Genomic DNA, 20,221 nt, shown 5'->3' with positions numbered 1-20,221 from the left:
AGGTGCAGCCCAGTAAACGCGGGATAAACTGCCGAGGATCTGGTTTCGCAGTGCCCTGCCCTCTCACCCTCTGCGGGCTCCCTGCGGCGGGCGGGAGGAAAACGGGCTGTCGCCAGGGGTGACATCGTGGCCGCTTTTGGGGCAGAAATAGGAGAATTGACGAGTTGGCATAGGAAAAGACGAGCTGCGGCCGGTTAAGCGGGGAAATCCCGCATCCATCCCCGCGGCCGGGGGCTCCGGGGGGGCAGCGGGCTGAGCCCCTCCCGGCGGGCGGGGCCGGTTCGCGGGGCGTTCCCCGCTGCCGGCGGCGCGGAGCGGGGGCGGCCCGAGCCGAGCGGAGCCGAGCCGAGCGGGGCCATGGGGGCGGCGGCGCGGCCGCAGTGAACCCGCCGGGCAGCGCAGAGCGGCGCCGATGGCGTTCAGCGCCTGGCAGATCCTGTCGCCGGTGCAGTGGGCCCGCTGGACGTGGTCGGCGGTGCGGGGCGGGGGCAGCCCCGAGGATGGGGCCGCCGAGGAGGAGGATGATGATGATGATGAGGAGGAGGAGGAGCAGGACCCGCCGGCTCTCGGCTTCAGGCAAGTCACCCGCTGCCCCTTCCCCGTGCTCGCCCTCCCACGGCGCCCGCACCCACGGCCCTGTCCCCATCCGCCCGTCGCTGCCCGCTCGCTGCCTGCCTGCCGGGGGTCCCGCACCGCACCGGGGGCCGCTGCTACAGGGGGGATGCCGGGGAGGGAACACCGCGCCGGAGCAGCCGCGCTCGCTGCCCGCCGCGGCTGGGGGATGCTGCGTGTCCTTGGAGGCCCGTGCTGTGTGCTCAGCTCGGGAACGACCTGGCAGACGCCTTCTCACCCTGGGGATGCACAAGGGGCCGCTCACGATGATGTTTCACCTGCTCTCCCTTTTCCGTTCGTTAGTATGTCCCGCTGGACAGGAGCGAGTGGCCGCCCCGGATGGCCCCGGGCAGCCCGTGGCCTGGCTGGACGTGTGTGTAGGCGCTGTGGAGGATTTCGGAGGTGGCCCTGAAAGCAGTAATTCCTCACTCTTTTCCCCCCCCCCCTCCCTCGGCAGCTCGGACTCCACTGATACTTTTGAGACCCCTGAAGCAGAAACACCAACCTGCTCGCCACTCAAGGAGTTCTGCGAGCCACCAGGATCACCAGAGACCGGCAGCCAAGGTAAAGAGCCAGTGTTCACCTTCTGCTCCTGGTGCTCGGCTCCGTTGGCGGAAAGGCAGGGTGGGGCCAAGGAGTGAAAGTCTCTGACTTTGAGTAATGCCTGGAACGCTTTTGGTGGTTAATGGCCTGGACAGTTCAAATGCCAGGGCTGGGCTGGGCGCTCCGAGAAGAGCTGGGATGGGTTGGTTGTTTGAGAGGAATCCAGTTGATTGAGAGGAATTAATTAGTTTATCAGTTAAACGTTCCTCTGACACTTTCTCTGCAGCCTGGGGGCTGCCCTGAGTGCTGCTGGCTGGTGTCCTCATGTGTCACTCACCCCTGGTTCTTGCACAGGAGTGGCAAAATGCCAGGTTTGTGTCCCCCAGGCTGGTCAGTGGTTGGGGTTTCACTGCACAGGCCATTTTTCCTTGGAGTTAGGTGCTCACTGTGTAGCTGCTGTTAAAGATGCAAAAGCTCAATGCTGCTAAACCCCATTTCTTGAGACATTGCTGATCTGCTCTAACTGTGTGGGGTTTCCTTTGCTGGTGGGTCCTGAGCTGTTTCTCAGGTTTATCCATAAGTCCCACGCTGCTGCTGCTCCCCTGAGTGTGGCTCCCCGTTAGCCCGTGGCCTCCTGAGGACCAGCTCCCCACTGTCTCCATACCACTCCTCTTCAGGAGTTTGTGCTGGTGCCCATGGCTGATCTTGGCGTTTATGTCTGTTTTTGTGCTGCTGGGAGGAAGCTTTGAAGCTCTGGCACTGCTGCAACAACCCTCTGGAGGTTATCAGGGCAGGGCAGAGAGGAGAGGTCCCCTTCCATCAGCTGCCAGCAGGGCGGGGTGGCCGGGCAGTGTCAGGGTGTTGGTGAGCCCCCGGGGTGCCCTGCAGGACCGCAGCCTCTCCAAGGCACAGCGCAGGATGTGGTGGGTCAGGAAATCCTGGACAGGCTGTCCTGAGCTTTCCCTGCCCTGTCTTGCCCCTCACTGCTGCAGACCATGGAAAGTGATGTGCAGTGTTGTGCTTTCCTTGGCTGCTCGCAGCAGCGGCTGGGAACTTTTTGCAGGGCTGGTTTCAGAGCACACGGGCTCGATGCAGACCGTGGGGCCAGGCAGTGCTGGCTGTGTCAGTAGCAGAGGCTATGGCCGTCCACCTCCTGTGATGTTGTTCTGCTGTTGGGGTGGATCCGGGTGCTGCTCCATCCCTGTGGGCAACTCGTGTTTGTTTGCTGTGATGGAGGGAGTGCTCGGTTCATGCTTCCAATAATCACAGCTCTTGGAATAATCCTTTCAAGAAGGGATGACAGAGACATCTTTACTTGGGGATAATGCCTGGTAAGGGGGGGAGAGATAAAGGCTTTCCTAAAGGAGGATCACAGCTTCTGCCACAGCTTAGGGAGGTGCGTTGCTTCAGGCTCCAGGGTGTCACTGTTCCCAGGAGTGCCCGTGCCCCTTGTCCTGGGATGAGCAGCTCCTGCTCAGCAGCGAGGGAGTAGCTGCTCCTGCACACAAAGCTCCCAGTGTTCTGGAGACGAGGGCACGATCTCCAGCAAAAGCTGTTTTTCTGTGCTGCCTGGCAGAGAGTGGGATGTTGGAGCCAGCAGAGCCAAACTGCGGTGCCACCACACTTGGCTCCAGCCCTTCCCTGCCCGTGCCTCTGCCTGTGTCTTTTCGGTTTGGAATAGTGTAAAGAAAGGATTCTCCGGGCTGGGTTTGCAGTGTGCAGAGGCACCCTGGGCTCTTACACCGCTGTACCGATGTAATCCACGTGTTAAGGCTCATCTCTGCCGTGCCCTTGGGTCTGGCTGCAGCTCGGGAGCAGCAGTGGGATGGAGGCAGCCCCGTGTGATGGCTGCTTGTCAGCACCGGGAGAGCTGCTGCCCTGCATCCCTGAGGAGTCCCTGCTGGCCAGCCTGGGGTGTGTGGGGGCAGAGCAGGACCTGAGGGCAGCCACAAAACCCCTTGAGGGACAGCGAGGAGCAGGCACACTCTGCTGCATAGCTGCAGTGTCATCCTGCCTTGGCAATTAATAGAGTGAGGAATGACAGAAGCTGTGACTCCAGGGCTGGCTGCTCCATGCACAGCCAAGAAGTGACCTGGCTGTGTTAAACCCTGTCCTTGGGGACAAAAAATCAGCCCTGGAGGGGGCTGCAGTGAGGGTTTATGCCCACTCAGGATCACTCAGTTTCCTCTTGCTGTCTTGGATGGCGAGACTAATTCCGTCCCATTCTTGCTCCGGTTACCTCCAGTCCTCTGCCAATAGATATTTTGCACAAGGAAATGAGCAGAAGCAACCAATGTGGAGCCATCAGTGCTGGAGCAGGCTGTCGCTGCCGTTGCCCTGCTGCAGGACACGTGTTTTCCGGTGCATTAGCAGCATCGTTCCCGGTATGCTAATTCTTAACAGAATAGATTTAAAAATAGATCAACGGCTGTTAAACACCAGCGGAAAGCCAAAAGAGGAAAACAGTGGCTGGCGATGGGGGGCTGAGCTGGGTGCACGGGGCAGATATCCTGTGCCGGGGCAGAGCGGTGTGTGACTCACAGTGAGCACAGAGAGAGCAGGGTTCGCTCCGGGCTGGGCTCGGGGGCCAGGCAGGGATCGCTGCTGCTTGGCCTGTGGGATGGAAAAGGGCGCTGAGCCTTTGCCTTGCAGCGCTGCCAAGCGTTCCTGACTCGTTTGAGGGGATGGCATGTTGGAAAGCTGTTGGAGTCGGTGTTTGTGTTTAATTTCAGCCCGAGGAAGAAAAGCGAAGCAATTATAATGCAGAGGCACAAAGTGTCTATTACTGCGGTGCCAGACTGTCCTGTCTGTTTTTCTTTAGAAAGTTAAAAAAAAAAAAAACAAAAACCAAAAAACAACTCTGTTTTCACTTTGTAGCATCCCCTGCAGGTACTCACCTGGATGTGGAGCAGGTTTGCAGCCTGCACACAGCTGGGACAGCGGGTGTCGGCTGTGTGTTTGGGACAGACCCTGGAGTCGCTGTGTCCCTTTCCATGCCAGGACTGTCCCCCGCTGCAGGGCACAGCGCCAGAGGTGCAGCGGGAACCCTCAGGGTCACCTTTCGGGGATGCTGCAGCACGGCATCTGCTGGGCTCCTGCGGGAAGAGCTGCTCGGAGGGGCTGTGGTGCCAGCCTGCCTTCTCCTGCTGTCCCCTGCGGCTGTTCAGCCCAGTTTGGGCCCCGTGGAGGATCTGAGCAGCGACAAGGCTGGGGGAAGCTGCAGGAGTGGGGGCCAAGCTGGTTTCCCTGGCAAAGGGAAAAGCCATGGGCAGAGGGAGTACGTGCAGAGCCAACACGGCTGCTCACAACGTGACTGCCTGGGGCTGGCTGAGCTGGGGATGCTGGAGCGCTCAGAGCAGGAGCAGGGAGAGCTGCAGGCAGCGTGCTGGGCTTGGGGAGGGCTCCGTGGGGGAGAGGCAGGGCTGAACTGAGGAATGGCCGGTGCCGGGCAGCTGCGGGGGCTGAGGCAGAGAGCTCGGCTCCTGCTGTGCACCCCAAGGCCCTCCAGGCCGCTGTTTTCTGCATCCTGTGTAATTGTTCCTGCAGGAACACGCGCTCCCGTCACGCTGAGATGGAGGCAGAGGAAATGTAGAGGGGGAGGAAGTAGGGGAAACCCCCCCTGAGCTTGCAGGAGGGACATTTCTGCTGCAAAAGATTTCCAAAACCATAGGCAAGCACCTGACCGTGTGCTTTTTTTTTTTTTTTTTTTTTTTTTTTTTGTCTGTGCCTCCTGCCTCCCAGTATATCCCAGTATATCCCAGTTCCTTGGCTCTCAGATTGGCTGGGCAGGTGGGCTCTGCTGCTGAGTAGCTGAGCACTCTTGGGTGCAGAAAAGGAGGAAATCACAAAACTGGACAAGCTGGGTGGGTGGTTCTTCTGATTTTTTTTGTGGGAAAAGGATTCTGAGCTCTGGCCACACGCGCCACCGCTCCTTTCCTGCCCTCCCTGCAGACACCACAGCACGGAGAGGTGGTTTGTGTGCTGACTGCTTGTTATTCAAGAAGTTATTACTCACTGCTTGGGTTAGAAACCAGGATGGGCTCATGTCTGTGAGAACTGGCGGCTGCCAAACCTTCTGCTGGGAAACACAAAATGCACTTAAATAGTCCTTTTGCCCTGACTTTGAAGTCTTTTTTCTGTTCAGGGCTGTCTCAGGAAGGCTTCAAACAGCTGAGCAGCACAACAAGTGTAATAAAGTTTTCTTTGGGGTCTGTTAAGGAGGTTTTCCTGGTTCCTAATGATGGGAAGGCCTGCCAGGCGCTGCCTCAGACTGTTTCCTGGCTGCACTCCAAGTACTCATCCACTGGATTTGTGTTTACTGATGCATTTTCTGGGGCATCAAGGCGACATCTACTTGGAGGGAGCTTTTTTTTTTTTTTTGCAGTCAGAGGAAGCAGTTTTGCAGTCTCAGAGAGGACACAGACCCTCATGATTCATTTCCATGGCTTTTAGCTTCCTGGGGATCAATTATGCTAACCATGAGCCATCAACTGAGTCAGGATTGTTGGCTCCATGTCCTGGATTAGTCCTGGGACCAGATATTTGCCTGATTCACTTTTCCTTTGCCAGCCTGTGGTTCGCTCTGTTACCAGCACACATGAGCTGGTTGCAAATGCCTGGTGATAGGAAAAACCTCTCCTGGATGCTCAGGGATGGGGGTCTGTGGGAGCAGATGCTTGGTGTCCCCCTGCCAAACAGGAGGGATGCTGGAGGTGACTCCCCTCTGCAGCTGTCACCTCTGTTCCAGAGCAGGGCTGGGACAGGCTCAGGTGGATTTCCCTGGCATAAGCTCTTCATCACCCAGGCTGCTCTTCCCAGCCAGGTTTTCTAACCAGTTTGGTCCTTGGGAGAGCACTGGTTCTGTTCTGCCCTTGGAGGAGCTGGCTGGACTGTGTCTCCCCAGAAAGGTGCCTGTGAAGGCTGCAGATACCACACACTCCCTGATGGCTGCTGGGCCTCCCAGCATCCTGTTTTGCCTTCTCCCAGAGTCTGTGCAATTGTCCCTGGCTGAGGTGCAGGAGAAACTCCAGATGTTTTCCTCTTGTGCACAGCTGTACCACGGGCCTGGCTCTGGGTGCTCACTGGGTGCAGCTTTCAGGGTGCCCCAGTAGATAAAGGATCTTCCCCCTCCCTTGATTTCAAAGAAAAGATTAAACAGTAAAAGGATTGAGGGGAAAGGATTGGAGTAATGGTGATTAAGTCATGGATCAGGATTTGTCAGTAGAAGATGCTGGCAGCACTGTGGAGAGCCTGGTGTGACTTACAGCAGGGGTTCTGCAGGTGGAGTCAGCTTGTGTCAGGCAGCTTCCAGCTCTGGGTGACCCCAGATCCCTCCTGCAGCTTGTTCCTGCTCCTTCACTGAGCACACCTTCCCATTCCCCCTCTCCCTGGGGGCTGCTTGGTCACATTTTGTGCTGTTGTCTCCTGTGTCCCCCAACTCTTCTCAGTAATTTTTAACTCTCTGCCCAAGTGAGCAGTGTCTCCTGTCATCTGGCAGGAGGGAAGCTGAGCTGTGAGTCAGTGGATCCCCCATAAAATCCGACCCTGGAGCAGCTGTGAGGAGGGAACAGAAAGCGCTCTGGAAGGGAGTGCACTGCAGGTCAGGGTTTAACCATCTCCTTTTATCTTTTCAGAGCCAGGTGGCCATGGTGACCTGCTGGTAGGGGAAGCCCACGGGGACAGCTCGCCTGGGAAGCAGCCCAAAGATGAGGCTCAACCAGAGATTGGAGCCCCTAAAGCCAGTTTGGATGCTAAAGGGGAAACCGACCCTGACAACTCGGCCCTGATGCAACCCTTGGCCGGGCTGGGCTGCAAGGCTGACCCTGGCCACGCTGCTGTGCCCACTGCCCAGCCAGCCCCCGTGCCCCATGTGGGCACTGCCACCTGGGAGCAGGTGATGTCAGGAGGGGACACGGCGGACGCTGGCACGGGGCTGGTGGAGCTGAGGGCTGATGCCCTGGCCCAGGAGCAGCTCGGGAAAGGGAGAACACCTTCACTGGGGAGGAAAACAGATGAAACCACAGAAGACACCCAAGCATCCGACCAGCTTGACCCCGAGCAGCACGACAGGAGTGTGGACCCCTCTGTGGCAGAGGCCTGCCAGCTGCAGAGCTCTTCCCCAGCAGCCCCAAAACACCTTCCCCATCCTGGTGAGCCAGGGGGTGGCCCGGCTCTGGAGGCCCCAGGGCAGGTCCCAAAACCTGGAGCTGATTTTACAGAGGCTAGAGAGAGTGTGGAGGCCAAGCCAGCTTCCCCCAGGAGGGGCAGCAGGATCCCAGCCAGCAAGCTGACACCGAAGAGACACAGAGAGTCCCCCAAGAAACCAGCTGAGGATTTGGAGAGGGGTCCCACAGAGCTGCCACCACCTCGGGGCTCCTCCCAGCTGGGTCCCACGTGCTGGGACAGCCCCAGTCTCAACTCCCTCAGTGGCAGCTCAGCTCTGCAAAATTCGCCAGTTCTCCCCAAGGGCTCTTACCAGTTTGACCCCAATAACTTTGACTCCCTGGATCCATTCAAGCCCACCAAGACGCTCGCCAGCGCCGACGCTGACTCCTGCTCCACTGCAGATAACAGCCTCAATGAAATCCTCGAATCTCAGACACTGGAGATGCAGGACGATGCCCTGAAAGGCAGAGACTCCCCCAAGAAGCCCAAGTCACGCCTGATAACGTGAGTGCCAGTGTGTGCAGAGCTGGGGCTGCGGCCCCTCTGTGTCCCCAGGGGCAGGCAGAGCTGCACTGGTGGTGGTGATGGTGATGGAGGTGATGATGATGATGATGATGGTGGTGGTTGTGCTCCTGCCCTGGTGCCTCCTGAGCGAGCCCCAAATCCTGCCAGGCCCTTCAGGTTCCTCTGGTGCCTCAGTTTTGTCCACCTCTTTTCCCCTGTGCCTGTCAGTGCCGCTGATGGGACGAGAGGGACAGGAGTTCTGGAGCAGCGCCAGGGGCTTGAGTCTCAAGCAGAGCAGGGGAGGCTGGATTGGGACCCGCTGCAGGATCACCTCTTTGGAAACCCCTTGGGGGTCCAGCTGGTGGGTGCAGGTGTAGATGTGGTGTCAGAGAAAACCCATAGTGGAGGCTGGAACTGATGCGTTTGCTGGACTTGTGCAGGGATATGCAGGAGCTGATGGCTGCAGGTGTGATTGGTCAAACGTAGCTGAGACATTTTGTGAGCTGCCACTGAATTTCTGTTTTATGTCAGAGAAGGAGAACAGGTTGGACAGGTAGGCTCTCACTCTGCTGTCAGATTCTCCAGTGAGAAAATTAGACTGTGGGTTTTTATAGAGAAAGAGAAAACCTCGCAGGCAAACATCGGGCTGTGTTGGATGTTTTTGTGCAGGAAATACTTTACAGAGAATAGATACAAATTTTTTAAGAGCTGGTGTTCCCATGTGTGGCTGTGGGTGAGCAGAGCCAATGGGGAGGGGAAGCAGCAGGGAAATCTCTGCTCACTCTCTGTCACCTTGGAGCAGCACAGGCAGCAGGATGTTGCCCTGGCAGTGAGGTTTGTGTTTGGATCTCACCCCACTGCTGTGGATGCAGGATCAGAGCGTCCTGTGTGTGTGTGCCTTCCCAAAGACAGAGCTAGGCACCTCCCCGTGCTTCTCCAGAGCAGAGTCAACATCCAGGTCTTTTCACACACTCTTCTTCTCTCCATCTGTCTGTCTCTCTCTCCCTGTCCGTGCTTTGGTGCATCAGGACTACTGAGCAAGTGAAATTTCTCTGTTTTCTGTTGTAAGTACTCTCTCCTGTATTCCTTTTCTTTTCCTTCGCTGTTTTTGTCCTCTCTCTGAGTGTGTGCTGCCCCACTCGTCTCCATGGCATGCTGCCTCCTTCTGCCCTTTGACTTGTGCTCTCTGCTGTCTGGTTTGTGTGCCAGCCCCTGGCGGGGTCCCCAGGGGGGCCTGGCCTGGTGAGTGTCTGGGAGTGAGGGAGAGGAGGAGAGCTGAGCTGAGCACTGGAGGCACACGCCTGTGCTTGTCCTCGCAGCATGCCGCCTCGCAGCATCTTCTGATGGTGGACAAGCGCTCCAAACCTTCAGCGAATGGAGGGGCAGCAGGTCTTTGTGCAATCCAGAGCTGTTATCTTGGTGCTGGGGGGGAGCTCAAACCAGCTGCCAGGTGATGGGATAACCCTGGCACAGCAGAGGGTGCAGAAAAGAGGAGGGTGAGCACATGACAAGTTTGACTTGCTCGTGGCAGGGCATGAGGGAGAAAACCAGTGCAGAGAGATTGTTCCAGGTGACCGAGGCGTGCATGGCAGCGTGCAGAGGAACCTCCGTGTGCCACGTCGCTGGCTGTGCTCCGCTGCGCTTGTGTGCCATGGGCTGGGGAGGCTGCACAGTGCCACTGGCTGGGGGCAATTCCAGAAACCTGGGAACAGCTCGCTGGGTCCTGCTCGAGCCTTTGCCTGTGTCCCCGCCGTGGGGAGTGCCGTGTCTGCAGGCACATCCCTCCCCAGGTCCCTGCAGTGGGGCTGTCACACGAGCTGTTCCGCCTCAGCAGGTGTCTCCTGCGGGGCTCAGACGTGGCCACAAGCCTGGGACATCCCTGAGTGTGGAGTGTGAGGGGCTGAGATGCTGGAGAAAAGCTCGTGCTGTCCCACCCACGTTCCCCCTGGGGCCGTGCCTGCGCTGCTGGGTGCTGTGCTGGTGTGTGGGGATGCGGCCGTGCCCGCAGTCCTGCACGGATGGAGGGCTTGCCTTCAGAACACGGGATGAAGCTCCAGGGACAGCCTCCTCACTGGAGGGCAAGGACACCACCTGCAAGACCTACTTGGGCTAAACTTCCCACCCGAGGGGCGCTCCTCCTTGGGACAGCGTTTGTGCCAGGCGGAGCAGTTGTTCAGGCACAGCACCTTCCCCTGGCCACACGGGTCTGACTCACCTGGGACACGTGGATGCTGTGGAGGAGTCCCAGACAAACTTGCAGCTGCAGGGACAGGGCAGGAGACAGCCTGGACGTGGTTCTTCCTGAAGAAAGTGGACATGCACTGAAGCCTGGGGTGCCCTGGACACGCAGGGCGAGGGCACGGCGAGGGAGATCCTTCTTTGCCTCTCGCCATCAGCCTCTTGGGGCTGCTCCTTACCTTCCTCAGGAATAAACTCCTCACAGACAAACCCAACTGATGTGTAGTCGTGTCTTTTGTTTGCCTGTTCCTTCTGTTCCTTCCAGAACTTTCTCTGCCTCGGTGTTCAGTGGTGAGTGGGGTGCTGGCACGCGGTGGGTGCAACGCTGGTGCTGGGACTGCCTCCCCCTGCTTGGGCTGTCTCTCACGTGTCCTCGTGTCCCCTGCACTGCCCCTGGACCCCCCTCAGCTGCTGCTTCTCTCTCCTGCAGGAGCGGCTGCAAGGTGAATAAGCACGAGGCACAGCCCCTGGTCCTGGACACCAGCACTCAGGTAGGTGGCATCTCATCCCAGAGGGGTCCCTGGGCACAGGGGGGCTGGGAGGGTGGTGGGGCAGCTGAGCTTCAGCCAGAATCTTCCCTGTGGGCAGATCCTGATGGGAAGGGAGGGAGTAGGGCTGCTGGGGAGCAGCTCACCAGTGGATTTGAAGCTTTCCATGCAGCATCCAGCAGCTCACCTGGTGGCCTGGTCCCCGCAGATCTTTCTTAACTGCATGCCTTGATCCTGCAGGATGAGGGAGTGTTGATCTCAGACATCCCTGACATTACCAATCGGGATGGACGTGCCACTGATGAGGAGAAGTTGGCCTCCACCACCTCCATGCAGAAACCAGCCGGGCTGGAGAAGAAGGCTGAGCCAGAAGATGACCTGGAGTACTTTGAGTGCTCCAACATCCCCACGTCAGCAGCAAAGCACAGGCCAGAGGCAGGTGAGGAACATCCCAGTTGCCCTGAGCTCTGGGAATGTGCCCTGACTGCATCCAGGGAGCTTCTGCAGCCTCCAGCAAGGAGCTGCTGCTGTTGAGGCACCGACAGGGCTAAAGGCTGCTGCAGGTTCTAGTGGAACCTCCCGTTGCTTTCCTGCACTATTTGCAGTATGGAAAATGATGGTGCAGCCTGCGTTTGTCGAGACTTCAGGTGCAGAGCACTCTCCCCTCTGTGCTGCAGTGGGATGTGGCTGAGGCACGAGGTTCCCTCCCCGTGCTGCTCCCTGCCAGTGCCCCCTGAGCTCACTGCTGAGCCAAGAGCTGAGCAGAACAGTTGTCCAGCCTTCAGAGCATCCTGCCCTGGCTCCTGGGCTGCAGGGTCCCTGTGCCTGGAGCAGAGCTGGCAGGACTTGGTGTCCTGGCCCAGGGGCTGTGGCTGATGGAGATATCACTAATGCTTACAGAGACACCGATTATTGCTCCTGGTGGAATTCTGCTGTCGGTTTCCCACGTAATTAGCCTCTCTGACCAAGCCATTAGAAAATAATTAAAAGCCAGGCAACGTGGCATTTAATCAATAGCCAAGTCCTAGGTGCAAGCAGGAGAGATCACCACGGGGGGGTTTGCAGCCCTCCCCTCTGCAGGGACCCATTAATCATTTCTCCTGAGGGCTGAGCTGCCAGCTCCATGGAGAATGGTCCTTTGTCCTCAGGGAGGAATATCTGACAGTCAAGGGAGAGGCTGGGAGGATTTATTTATTGCTGCTGGTTTCAGAGGGCCCGGCAGTGCTTGGGCTCGGTGCTCTGTGCAGAGATGGGGTGGGAGCTGAGGGTGCAGCTGCTGGCACTGGGATAAATGGAGGGAAACAGTGGGAAGTCTGCAGTCACCAGTGTTACATTACCTCTCTAAATACACTGTTCTCTGCCTGGTTAACACATGAATCAGGTCTGCAGTTGTGTGAGTGTGGCCCATAAATTACCCCTCACGCCTTGTGAGGCAGCACTGTGCCCACGGGTCAGGGTGTCCCTCCTGCAGGGCAGGGGGTGCTGTGAGGCAGTGTCCCACAGGTCAGGCTGTCCCACGCCTTGCAGATCCAGGGAGGTGATTTTTATCTCTTCTCTGCCGCTAAGAGCAGCAGGGGCCATGTGGCAGGTCGTTTGGAAGGTGCTGAGATTGGCTGATGCTTGTGCTCTTTGGAGTGGAGCTGCTCTGTCCCAGCATCCTGCTGGAGTGCAGAACGTCCCGAGCATCTTCCTCCCCCTCAGCGCTGTGGTCTCAGGGTGGCAGCCCTGGGGACATGGGCACAGGCTGAACTGCCACCAGAGGGGAGTGTTGGTTTCCACTCCAAGGAGTGCACGATGTGGCACCTGGGGACAGGGTTTAACGGTGACCTCAGCAGTGCTGGGGACTCGATGGTCTTAGAGAGCTTTTCCAACCAAAATTATTCCATGCAAGGCCAAGAGCTGAGGGCAAAGGCTCTTTTGGGAAGGGAAGCTCAGGGGATGGAGGGGCTCAGAGGTACCCTCCTATGTCTCAGAAATGTGCTGTTTCCAGATCAGTAAAAGGTTGTGTTTCATTGTCTTTAGGTGTTGAAAAGGAGATCAGCATGCAGATGGAAAAGGGAGGGCCTGGCATCTTCCCTGTAAGTGCCTCTCGCTTCTTCCTTTCTGAAACGAGTTTCTTTGGGAGGTAAAATTCTTGACAAGCCCACGCAGGGACTTGATAAAAATAGCAGAGATTTCCCAGCAGGCCTGGAGGAGCCTGGCAGACACTGATCCCTCCTGGGTGGGCGCTGGGCTGGGGGAGGGATGCTGGGCACAGAGCAGAGCAGTGCAGAGCCACTGGGAAAGGACAGGGACAGGGCAGAGGAGACCATGGGGAGGGGACGAGCTGCTGGGCACGGGTTGTGTCTCACGTGGAGTGTCCAGGGCTGGCTCTGGTGGCCTGTTGGTGCTGCTGCCTTCTACAGAGGGTCCTCAGCCCTGCTCTCAGGAAGGGAGCTGACAGCAGGGATGGGGAGGAGTGAAAAAGCTCTGCAGCCACACTCACCTTGGCACCCCAGCAGCAGCATCACTGTGCTGGGACACCCCTGACATGCCCCAAGGAGCCCCAAGACCCCTCAGCTATAGGGAGAGACCCTGTGCCAGCTTAGCAGCCCCTCAAGCTGCTTGAGTTGACGAGCAGATGACAGTGAGATTAACAGCATCAGCAAAACTGATTTCTCTGAGACAGATTTAACTGGGCTGAGCCTCACAAGGACGTGAGGCAAAGTGAACCTTTTGTTTGGTGCCCAGGAGAGCCTGGGCAGGCTCTGGTCCTGCAGGCAGGCTGGTGTCACCCCAAAGGCACCTGCAGGTGTCACCCCAAAGGTACCTGCAGGTGCTCAGGTGTGTACCTGCTTTTGGGAGATACTGTGGCAGGTTGCTGCCAAACCCCACCGGGCTGAACCTCCTCAGTGTTGGGGTGTCCAGCCCCAAATCTGCCCCAGGGGTGGCTCCCACCTCTGGCCACGGCTGCAGCAGAGCTGTGAGGGCTGGGAAGGGCTCGGGAGCTTGAGCTGAGCAGCAGCTGAGGCGCCGGGGAGGAGAGAAGTGCTCCAGTGCTCTCGTTTCCAGAACGTGAGGAGCAGGCTGCCTCCTTCCTCCCAGCACTTCTCTATTTATGGGCTGGCAGCCGTTCTCAAGGAGCTGCTGCGTGGCTGTCACTGGTCTGGGTGATGAAAGGAGGAACAGGCGGTGTCAGCACCGGGGCCACGGGGCTGAGCCTTCCCCCACTTTGTCTCTGTGGCTGCAGCCCGGGCAGAGCACAGGAGCTGTGCTTTGGCAAATGGAGGCAGTGAAAAGTGGGGGTACAACCACCCCAGTCCTTGCAGAGGCCCCCAAAACGGCAGCAGGAGGGTACCAGGATCTCTGTGTGAGCATCTCTTATTTCAGAGCTCTCCTGGAGCACCAGGGATGAGTGGGGCTGTCTCTTGTAGCCCTGCTGTGCAGCGTGGTGAAGTCTGCTCCCCCCACAGCTTCCTTGGGCATTTGGGTGACCAGTAAAGCCCAGGAAACGTCCCTGCAGCTGCCAGCAGCAATTTGAGTACGTGAGCTGCGGTGATGTCCCCACCAGACTGGGAGGGGCTGGAGACAGGCGACCCAGACCCTCACAGACCACCCCAGCCTGTGGCTCATGGATACCAGAGACCCTCCAGGCTGGGGATGTTTTTAAACCAGCCATGAGATAAGGGAAGTTGGATGTGAGCACATCTGTGCCTGGAGCTGGGTCTCCTCCCTCTGAAATGGGCCCTCAGTGGGTCTCCCTTTTGGGATGTTGCCTCCCTGGGGCAGCTCATGGGTGTCCCATCGCATGCTCCTGGCCAGGGAAGGCACTGACACCTCCCACAAGCTCTGCAGGTGTCAGGTGCAGGCTCTGGGCTCTGTGTGTGCAGAAAGGGGAATCCAGTACATGAGCAGACGCTGATAAAATAAGGGAGGTGGGTGAAAAAAAAACGCACCCCAACATCCCAGCTGGGTCATTCCCCCAGGACAATCCCGGGCTGTGCTCCATGGACAAGTGCCCCAGTGTGAGCAGGAGTGACAGTCCCCTGGCTGGCATCTGCCTCAGCGAGCCTGAGAAGGCGGCTGTGCTCACACTCATCCGAGAGGAGGTAAGAGCCTGTCCCTGTCCCTGTCCCTGTCCCTGTCCCTGTCCCCTGGGGCTGCCCCTCCCTGCAGCTCTGCTCTGCCTGGGAGCGTGGGACAGGGAGGAAAACCCCTCAGGGCACATCCCAAGGGTCCCGTGTGTGCTGCAACCCAGATAATCACCAAGGAGATCGAGGCCAACGAGTGGAAGAAGAAATACGAGGAGAGCCGGCAGGAAGTGCTGGAGATGAGGTACGAGCTGTCCCCTGCAGGGGACGTAAGGGGTGACACAGGTCAGCCTCAGCAGGGTGGGATGTCTTGGCAGAGATGGTCTCTGCCTGCTCGTTCTTTGCTGCAGAAATAAAATCCCATGAGCTGTGCCAGCCCCAGTGGCAAGGGCGGGTTTTGGCCTGAAGCAGCGCCCATGGGTGGTGCAGCCCCAACATCTGGCCCCTGTGACTGTGCTCCTGTGGGGTTGAGATGGTGACAGGGCACAGGCCAGCAGATTGTGGGGCAGATTGCTGCCAGTGCAGCTGGAGGTTCATGTCCCCAAAATCAGTGGCCTCTCAGCTGGTTTTTTTTTTCCTCTTCCTTCTAGGAAAATCGTGGCTGAGTATGAAAAGACGATTGCCCAGATGATAGGTAAGGTGCTGTCACCTGGCCAGGTGTGTGGGGCAGGGAGCTGGCTGCCACAGCTCAGTCACTGTGCCCTTGTTGTTTGTTCTCCATCCCAGAGGATGAGCAGAGGACAAACATGACGTCTCAGAAGAACCTGCAGCAGCTCACGATGGAAAAGGACCAGGCTCTGGCAGACCTGAACTCGGTGGAAAGGTCCCTGTCAGATCTCTTCAGGAGATATGAAAACCTGAAGGGCGTCTTGGAAGGATTTAAGAAGGTTCTTACCTTGGTTTGCCCTTTCTCCCTGCAGCTCTGGTCCCTGGCACAGGGTTCTGTGCAGTCACATTCCATGTTTCTGTTTCTGAGCTGGATATGGGGCTCCAGCATAACACAGCTTTTTTAAAACCCCTTTTTCTTACACTCAGAACAGTATCTATCATCCTGTCAGAGCTATGTCTTTGTGCCCAGTCCCAATGCAGGTGGATGTACTTTCTTTTCCAGAATGAAGAAGCTCTGAAGAAATGTGCTCAAGATTATCTAACCCGTGTCAAACAAGAAGAGCAGCGGTATCAGGCCCTGAAAGTCCACGCAGAGGAAAAATTAGACAAGTAAGGTCATGCATGAGATTGTTGGGTGCTTCAAGACCTTGTAGGGAAGCAATTTCATTTGCTTTCCAGAGGCTGGAAGGCAGGAGCTCAGTGATGTGAAAAGCTGCATTTTACAACCTCGGGCTCAAGTGTCTCTAAGCAAGGCAGAGCAAATCCCTGAATGCATTCTCTGATCTCTGCCTATTTATTTTTTAATGGAGAACCTGAGGTTCACGGTCTATTTATGGTCACTTAGCAAGTTCCCATCTTTTAGAGTGCTCGTGTCTGTGGTACACCATGGGGCTGCACAGCCCTGGGGCTCAGCTGATGAGCAGGAGCTCCCCAGCACATGTAACCCTGAGTGGTGAGTGCTGAGCTGGTTCAGCTCAGCACTGAAAGAGCAGAGTTCTGTTCAGGAGCTCGGAGGAGCGGAGTTAACCCAGACCCATCCAGTTCCCACCTGGGCAAACCCCCTCTGTTGTACCCAGGCCAGCAGAGCCACGCTCTGCTCTTGCTGCATGGGCTGTGGCCGTGCCTGCTGCTCCTGCCTGACCTGGCCCTGCTCTGACCTGGCCACTGGTCCCCTGTCCTTGTCCCCAGGGCCAACGAGGAGATCGCCCAGGTGCGCACCAAGGCCAAGGCGGAGAGCGCGGCGCTGCACGCGGGGCTGCGCAAGGAGCAGATGAAGGTGGAGTCCCTGGAGAGGACCCTGCAGCAGAAGGTAACACACCTGCCCCAGGCTAACCCTAACCCTCTCCACCCGCCCTGCCAGCAGGTCCTGGGGCTGCCCTGAGCATCCTGTTGATGCCTGAGGTGTCCTCCAGATTTTTGGTGTTTTGTGGGTTTGGGTTTTGGGGTATTTTTTCGTTTGCTTGGGTGGGGTTTTTTTTGTGTTTTGTAGGGTTGGTTTGGAATTTTTGGGCAGAATGGGCATTGCTGATTTATGTGTGCCTGTTGCAGAGCTGTGGGCTGGGGCTGGGTTGCTGCAGGTCTCTGCAGCACTGAGATCTGACTGGGATGAGGAGGGGGTGAGCACAGGGCTCCACACAGTGCCTGGATGCACAGAGGAGCTCTTCAGGGCCAGGTGTAGGAGCTGGCAGCCCTTTCCTGATGGCACATGGGCCCAGGTGTTGTCCCCCACCTGTGCCACCACAGGGCTCCCCAAGATCTGCTTTTCTTCCAGAACCAGGAGATTGAGGAGCTGACCAAGATCTGCGACGAGCTGATAGCGAAACTGGGAAAGTCAGACTGAGCCTCAGCACCCCTCGCCCAGCACTCTGCACTTGGCTGCTTTTCTCGTGACGTTGAGCACCTTGCCTTAGCCCTGGAGTCCCTGCAGAAAAGCTCAATGGCCAGCTGCCCTGCCGGGCCTGTGGCTCCTGCACAGAGCTGCTCCCCTCACTGTCCCTGTCTGCTTCCCGCAGCCCCGGGCTCCCTGCAGCCAGGCTGGCATCCTGTGGGCCCTCCTCACTGTCCCTCTGCACCAGTGCCACCTCTCAGGTGAGAGGTGACACCCTGGGCTCTGTCCCCTTTGGTTGGGCTGGGTCTGGTTGTGTCCCCACCACGCTCTCTGTCACTTACTGTCCTCACAGGTCCAGCCACATGGTAGGTCCTGGCCTGGGATGTGGGTGATGGCAGGGGTGAACCTGCTGGCTCTTGCACTGGGGAGGGGTCCTGGCACTGGGATGGCTGGTCTCTGGTTGGTGGGTGAAGCACACACAGCATCTCCCTGTCCCTGGCCGTGCCAGCCTCAGAGGAAGGGAGCTGACATCTCTGCATTCGTGCACTTTATGAGCATTTATGGGCACTTGGGCTCCCTGCTCACTCCTTCCAGGCAGGCACGGTGCTGACACAAGGCACGACTTGTTCCCCCAGAGCACTGAAACAGTCACATAACCTGTAGGAACTTCAGTCCTCTCAAAGGGAGAATCCAGGCGAGGGGAGGCAGGAGGTTTCTGCACCTAGAGGTGTTTGAGAAGCAGGGGAGATGTTGGAGAGCTGGGACTGCCCATCCATGCTCCCCGTGGCCACCCTGCCTGTGGCCCTGGCCCCTGCAGTGCCTGGGTGACCTGGAGCTGGGCACATGCAAAGCCAGGGCTGTTGCTGTTGACTCCCTGTGCCATGGTGAGATCAGGGCCCCATTTCAGAGGCTGCAGGAGGAAGGAAGTGAACCCTGAGCTGCCTCGTGGGTACTGCAGTAGCTGCAGTGGTGGAGGATTCTCTGCCTTCAGTGGATAGGTGTGAAATAAGGGAAATATTTGCAGTTTGGACTGTTTCCTGCCCAGCCTGTTGAACACTTTCACAAACCTTTTTGCTGCTACCTTTTTGTAACAGAATTGAGCTCTTTTCCTTCTATTTTCTAATTCCCTGTGTTTTGGTGCAGAGAAAACACCTGTTTAAGCCAGAGCCATACACTTGATTATATTTTATTAGTTCTATAATAAAGAGAGAGTTTATTCTACACTTAAGCAAAGGTGTCAGCAGCCTGCCCCAGCACACATGTCCCAGCCTGTTCTCCCCCAGTTATCCCAGTGATGGACTGGTCATGGAAGCCAGTGGCTGACACCACTCAAAGCAGTGCACCTGTGGCTTGTGCTGGATATTCACCTTTTGCACAGTTGACAGAAAAGCAAAACCCTTTTTTTCCCCCCTCTCTTTTTAACCCCTTTGACCTCCCCACATGTCCCCCTCTAGGGCTGGTGAAAAAGCTTCAGTCATGTGATCAGCAAGGACAATTTCTGTTCCCCTTTGGGAGTCTGTGCAGGTAAAGCAAACCCCCGAGACCCAGAGAGATTTCTTGGGCAAGTTGCCTTTTTCTCTTGAGGAAGCAGAGTGCAGCATTGCATAACCTCTCAGAGGTGGTGACAGGCTGGTTCAAGACTGGTTTCTGGTTTGGGGCACTGTCCTGCCTGCAGCAGCACCCACGGTGCCAGGGTGGGGCTGGTGGAGCCCAGGTGTGGGAGGCAGGTCCCAGCTGGGGCTGTGGCAGCCCTTCTGCTTTGCTCAGGGCTGCGGTGCTCACGTGCTGTCCTGGCTCAAGGTGAGACAGTCTGAGCTCAGTCTCTCCTTGGGGCGTTGCTCTGGCCCTTGGAGCTGATGGATAATTGCAGAAGTTTAGATTTCACCACTTGGCACTTCCGCAGACCCCTGACCTGCACACAGCAGTCACTGCTGCAACTTTCCCCTGTGGGCTGTCTGCAGAGCACGGCTCCACTGTGATAACCCACCTCCACCCCTCGTGTCCCTGCTGCCCAGTGTCACCCAGTCCTGCCTCCCCTCACCCGCTGCCTGTCCCCGTGCACCCCAGCCTGGGCAAAGAAGATTCCTACGGAATGATTTATCAACTATACTATGGTTATAGTTACATATATACAAATACATACATAGAGGGGAGAGTTATATGAAATAGAAGGCGTGTTTGCCAGCGGGCAGGATGGCTGCACCCCGTGTGCTGCACTCTGCACTGTGCTGAGGTGATGGTGTCCCTGTGACTGGTGCAGGGAATGGCAGGTCCCTGTGCCTGGTGTCACAGCTGGGTGTGTTTGTTGTCTGTCCCTTGCAGTAGATTTTCAATGCCCTTTCTGGCAGCAGCCCCTGCTGCTGTGTTGCTGTTTGCAGTGTGTGTTTGCCGGCAGATCTGTCTGTAACCAAGTGCCAACCAGTAACCCCGACTACTGATCTCTTCCCCTGTCCCTCCAGTGTGGCCTCCCCCAGGCAGGAACTTCCTCTGCATTGACTCCTACCCCTCTGCTTCCAGCCATGTGTGTAACTGCCATCGCCATCGGTTTTATATGTATGATAATTTCCCTTTTATATGTCAGGTAAATATTTGTAAGAGTTATACTCACACAAATGAGATTATTATAATGATTACTAATATATTTTTTTTCCATGTTTCATTGCCTGAGTAAAAACTGTGTTTATCACTCTTGAAAGCTTTCTTGGTGTTTGTGAGGTTGGTGAAGAGGTTTTGGAGGAGTTGGCTTGACCTTCCAGAATGGGCCTTGTCTTTATTAATGGGATTTACATGGCAGTTGGTTTCAAATAAGTACAGTTATCATCTGTTCCTGAAATCTGCATTTCTGAGCTCTGAAATTCAGACCTGGGATGACTTTTCTGGCCCCCCTGACTCCCAGCACTCCCACCACACTGTGATGGCACTAAGCCATGGTGGTGAGCTCAGACAGCAGGAAGAGCTGAGGCAGCAGCAGGAGAGAATCAGGCAGGAGAATCCTTGGCCTAATCCCTGCACTCACCCTGACAACCCTCTGTGGCCTTGGGTAAATCCTTCTGGGAGGATGGAGCCCTGGGGGGTGCTGGTTCCACTGGGCTCCCAGCCCTGCAGGGGTTTTCAGTTGTTCTCTTGCACTTCTCTTTTGGTGGGTTGGAAAATCTGGAAGGGTT

The 20,221-nt window shown here is 57.1% G+C and overlaps 1 protein-coding gene across 2 annotated transcripts; it reads left to right on the top strand.

Annotated features, from left to right (window-relative positions):
• The first annotated feature begins 313 nt into the window (after positions 1-313).
• Positions 314-19,752, top strand: TACC1 (transforming acidic coiled-coil containing protein 1). Of its 2 annotated transcripts, XM_066337169.1 has the most exons (14): positions 314-576; positions 1,070-1,176; positions 6,789-7,824; positions 8,853-8,888; positions 10,493-10,553; positions 10,791-10,989; positions 12,573-12,628; positions 14,516-14,638; positions 14,788-14,864; positions 15,211-15,254; positions 15,347-15,507; positions 15,732-15,838; positions 16,418-16,538; positions 17,001-19,752. In XM_066337169.1, exons 1-14 carry the CDS (start codon positions 413-415, stop codon positions 17,067-17,069), a joined length of 2,361 nt encoding a protein of 786 aa, XP_066193266.1. In that variant the 5' UTR covers positions 314-412; the 3' UTR covers positions 17,070-19,752. The 2 variants fall into 2 exon arrangements, with proteins under 2 accessions (XP_066193266.1, XP_066193267.1); XM_066337170.1 differs by lacking the exon at positions 8,853-8,888 and having other exon boundaries at positions 315-576.
• Positions 19,753-20,221: the final 469 nt, after the last annotated feature.

The sequence above is a fragment of the Sylvia atricapilla genome, chromosome 28 (genome assembly GCF_009819655.1).
Source record: "Sylvia atricapilla isolate bSylAtr1 chromosome 28, bSylAtr1.pri, whole genome shotgun sequence".
Taxonomy (NCBI): Eukaryota; Metazoa; Chordata; class Aves; order Passeriformes; family Sylviidae; genus Sylvia; species Sylvia atricapilla.
The sequence above is the reverse complement of the archived record's forward strand: the minus strand, read 5'-3'. Positions and strand labels throughout refer to the sequence as shown.